At 40.5% G+C, this 4,919-nt stretch overlaps 1 protein-coding gene across 5 annotated transcripts in view; it reads left to right on the top strand.

The window, feature by feature from the left end:
* Positions 1-4,919, top strand: part of Sugct (succinyl-CoA:glutarate-CoA transferase) — a 778,692-nt gene that overhangs the window by 28,588 nt on the left and 745,185 nt on the right. For all 5 annotated transcript variants that reach the window (XR_003834661.1, XM_021180767.2, XM_029468350.1 and 2 more), the window contains exons 4-5: positions 2,303-2,388; positions 2,857-2,907. Coding sequence is in view for 4 of the 5 variants with exons in the window: in XM_021180767.2 (XP_021036426.1) it covers positions 2,303-2,388; positions 2,857-2,907 (137 nt within the window). In the remaining variant the exon portion in view is untranslated. The remainder of the gene's footprint in view (positions 1-2,302; positions 2,389-2,856; positions 2,908-4,919) is intronic.

Genomic DNA, 4,919 nt, shown 5'->3' with positions numbered 1-4,919 from the left:
GTATCGAAAGATGGCCTAGTCGGCCATCAATGGAAAGAGAGGCCCATTGGACTTGCAAACTTTATATGCCCCAATATAGGGGAATGCCAGGGCTAAAAGAATGGGAATGGGTGGGTAGGGATGTGGGGGGCGCTATGGGGGACTTTTGGGATAGCATTGGAAATGTAATTGCAGAAAATATGTAATAAAAATATTAAAAATCAAAAAAAAATGTGTATCTCTGGCTGGGCGGGGTTCCTGCATCCCCTGGGCCCCAAGGGTCCCAGTTAGGCCAGGTATTAGGGTGGGGCTTGGGGCCTTACCTGTTATCCTAGATCACAGATCCTAGACCCAGAACTCCTGGGTGTCAAAGGTCTCTCGGTCCTATTTATCTATTTAATTATAGCATCTCTTTACTTAACACAGATTGTTCTGGAGCCTCAAAGTCTCAAACACACTCTAGGGTGTGATATCTTTTTAGTTCATTCTTTTCTTCTTTGCCTACCAATAAACACCCTCTGTGTACACATTTCTCGTCTTATTTGGTGCCCTCTTAGCATTTTGGCAACTTGTTAGTTTATGCTATTATGGATAAAATGATCATGAAAGTGCCAATGTAGCATGCCCCTTTTCTTCAACAAGCACTTGGGCATAGTACCTATTATTCTTGTTCTCTAACTATACTTTAACTTGTTCATTTTGGAGTTTTCAAAAATTATTGATATTCTTTGTGGTGGTGCACAGCTGTAACCCCAGCACTATGGAAGTGGGAGTAGAAGGACTATTTGTTGAAGGTCATTATTTACCACCCAATGAGTTCTAGTCCAGCATGTGCTAAATGAGAATGTTCCTCAAAAATGATGAAATCACATTATCATTTGTTTTCAAAGATTTGATTCTTAAAGGTTGGAGACAGAATTCTCAAATCAGTGAGAATGGTCTAGTATAGTACCATAGTACAGAGTCATAAGACTCAAAAAAGACAATATATAATAATATGACCTTAATACTTTACAGTAAATAATAAACCCTTTAATGTAGAATACTTGGGAGATTCAATTTATTTCTAAATAGATTTTCACAAGAGCCCAAAGCAATTAGCAAAAGATTCTCATAGCACCAAGGTGAATATACCATCCATCTGAGCCTGGCCTTGTCAGTCTCCATGGGCAGAACTTGTCAGGCCCTGCTTTCCAGAGGCAATGTCTCACCTACTCAGTTAGGGTTATGTACCCAGTAAGTGACATATGCCACCTTTTGTCTGTTGCTTATGCTGGGGAATGCTGAGCACCCCACCTCCCACAGTCCAAGTTCTTTAAAGTTCTAGCTTTCTTATTGCAATCCTATTCCTCTTGGTTCTTTTGTTTGTTTGTTTGTTTGTTTGTTTGTTTTAGTGTCTGAGGGAAGGAGGGACAAACACGCACACACACACACACATACACACATACACACACACGAGAGAGAGAGAGAGAGAGAGAGAGAGAGAGAGAGAGAGAGAGAGAGAGAGAGCGCTAGGTAGTGCACATACTGGTGTTGAACTTCTCTTAATAATGTTCAGTGTTGAGATTACACACCTCAATGTAAATCACTATTATTTTATCATCTATTCTTAGATAGAACACCCATTCTAATTTTCTTGACATCATACCTGATAATCGAGTTAACATTTGTATTTGTATTGATCTCTGGATTCTCTGTTCCTACCTAGTAGGTACTGAGAATAAGGGCAGACTGCTACACCCACCTGAATTTTATATGGGTTCTGGGGATTTGAACTACGGTAAAAAACCAACAAACACATTACTTACTGATGGGCCATTTCCCCAGCCTCTGTTTGGCTTATTAGATTTTTATTACAGAAATATTTTATAGGTTATTAGTTATTATTGTATGCTCAACTCTTTAGGCAAATTTATATATACTCACATTATTATTCTGATTTAAATAATATATAGCACCTCTTTTGTTTACTTTATAGTTTTATTTCGCATTCAGTGGCAAGAAATTATAAAGGAACTGACTAATATGCTTGCCAAAAACTGACCCCCCCCTCCCAAGTTTGCTAGTTATCAATTTTAAAGAGTACTAGCAAAATATTTCCTTTGGATTTTGACCTTCAACACTGTAAATTAGTGAAAGCACATAGGGAGTGATTTGGCAGTTGGTATTAGACAGTGGAGGTCTGGTAAGTTGTACTGAGGTACAGAAAACTCCCAGCAGGTGAGGATCCACTAGGATGAGTTGACCTTCTTCAGGTACCTCGGAGTGTGCACAGAAGTGAGCCTGTCAGTTTGCAATTAATAGCTCATATTATCATTTGCAGGAGCTGGTGATGACACACGATCTTGGGGACCTCCTTTTGTGAACACTGAAAGTACATATTTTCTTAGTGTTAATCGAAATAAAAAAGTAAGACTATTTTCCTGTTTTTGCTTTATTTGTGTAATTCTATGGCAGTTACAACACTTGCTATCATGGCTTGCTTTTTAATATATAACTAATATTTCATTTTTCATGATCACATCTAAGCAATAAAATTTTTTACTAGTCCTCCTCTACTAAAAATCTTAAGAAATTATGAGAATTTGTAATGGAAATATTCTGTGAAAAACAAATAACTTGGTTCTTTACACTTATTCTCCTATGTTGGTATTATACAGTATTGCTACTGAAAAGTATGTACTATGTATGCTTCTTGGTGTCAGATAAACATTTTGATTATAACTAAAGTCAATAATGATTACCTATTTATTCATAAAGGTACTAAGCTTGCCATATAATGAGAATTAGTGTTATATGAATGGCTCTGTTGTTGAACTGACAGTAATGATGAAAACGTTTATGAACACAGTCTAATGTTGACATTTTGATTTTTAGAGTATAGCTGTTAATATCAAGGATCCAAGAGGAGTGAGAATCGTCAAAGAGGTACAGTATGTGAAAAGGCACCTTAGTGTTTAGGTTCTTATGACGGTATTGGTTACCTGGGAAAGGGTCTAAAACATTGCTTTATTGCCAATCTGTAAGTGGTGGCTAAAAATCCAATTTAGTAATTTGAGTTGTTGACCCGTCCAGCAGGTCCAGTTATTTGAGGGTCTCTAGGGGGACTGTCTCCTAAGAACCAAATGGGGGCAGGGGAGAGACGAGAACCAAGTGCAATGAAGGACACACGAAAGCAGTCTGATTAGCATCAAGGTCTCACTCTATTTAGCAAGGCTCAAGGTTTAAATGCACAAGCAAAAGGAGAAGTACTTCTCAGCGGGAGGAATGGGGCAGTGGAAATGCACAAGCAAAGGAAGAAGTACTTCTCAGCAGGAGGGATGGGGCAGCAGAAATTTTTCTTTTGGCGACTACATGGGGAAGCAGGAACTTGGTCGTATCAGGGTATATCTTGAGGTCAGGACATCGGAGCTGACTTAGGGCTGGAACAATCTGTGGTTGTTCTCGGAGCGGTGCGTCGGTGGCCCGCTTTTGACCCCCTTTTCTTCTTGGGGGGAGAGGCCCAATTCAGAGATCAGGACAATTGTGTTGTCTTAATAGCTCCCAACATCTCCCCCGTTTAAATATTTTTATAAAGGTATATTGTATAATAAATTTGTAGCCACGTTTTTAACCACTGCCTAAACGTCTGTTTGCTCACCAGGTAATTCTCTAAAACCACGAAGGACACAGGGACAAGTCATCTATGAGGCTTGAATTAACAGTTCTAGTCTGTTGGGTATAACCTGGGCTAGCCAAGGGATTTAGGAACGAAGCAAGCTCCGTGGGTAGAGGTAGAGGTCTGATCCCCAGTGTGCAATGTTAGGGGCCATGTACAGGATTGACTCTCAGGCCCACAGATTTTTTACCCAGAGTAACCCTGACCTGCTCCTGTGCCATTTTTCCTGGGGGAAGGATCCTAGGGCACTTAACCTTCATGCAATCAGACATGCCTCTCAGAGACTGTCTAACAGCTTCCAGACTAATCTCTGTGTAGTACTTAGTCTCACAACTCTCACGGGCATCAGCTTCAAGTTCCAATTTTTCGATGTGTCTAGCCTGGGATGACTGTTTAGTTTCCAATGTGGCGAGAATGTATATTACCATATCGGAAGCACAGACTACGGCAATCTATAAATGATTTGTGGCATGAGACTGATGGTCGAATTTAGGGGGAGGGGAATGATCTTACTTAAGCATTTTATGGAAATTGAGTCTCTCTCTCCCCGAGAGGAGGGTGATGAAGCGGTATCCACGTCTGACTCTTCTCCAGTAACCAGCTTGTTGTCGCCAACATCCAGCCGATGGTAATGAACTGAAACAGATGCGCTTGAAAGAGATGAATAAATTTGAGATTTAACAAATCGGGTCAATTTCTGAAATGGCCAAGGACCGAAGGAAATCAATAATAGGAGTCTCAATAGGGGCCCCAAAAGGGAGGGCAACAAGGTCGAAAGCCAGGGGGAGGTTGAAAACCAATTTTGGTACCATGACTCTTGTTGTTTTCTCTCTCTCTTTTTCTTTTTTCTAAACTGGCAGTAACCTTGGCAATGCTATCTTTAACTAATCCAGTTTTATCANCATATACGCAGCATTTTTCCTTAAGTGCAGCGCATAAGCCTCCTTGTTGTAGAAAGAGCAAATCTAATCCCCTTCTATTTTGAAGGGCAACTTCTGAAAGGGAGACCAAGGAATCAGTAAGATCATCTAGGCCCCTTTTTATATTCTCTATATCTTGGCTAATAGCCTCATCGAGCAGATGGTAATTGTGTGCATTCTGTTGAGATGACACAAGGGCTGTGATTCTAGTCCCGGTCCCAGCAGCACCCAGGCCAAGAAGGACCACAAGGGTCACCGCTGAGATAGGCTCTCTTTTGTGGCGGGATGGCAAGGAGGCACCTCGATCCCAAAACTTTAGTAAGTCATCTGACTCATGAATACTAAAATTTGGAAAAAGCTGA

This window comes from Mus caroli, chromosome 13 (genome assembly GCF_900094665.2).
Source record: "Mus caroli chromosome 13, CAROLI_EIJ_v1.1, whole genome shotgun sequence".
In the NCBI taxonomy this organism is placed as follows: domain Eukaryota; kingdom Metazoa; phylum Chordata; class Mammalia; order Rodentia; family Muridae; genus Mus; species Mus caroli.
This window is presented reverse-complemented; position numbering and strand designations above follow the sequence as displayed.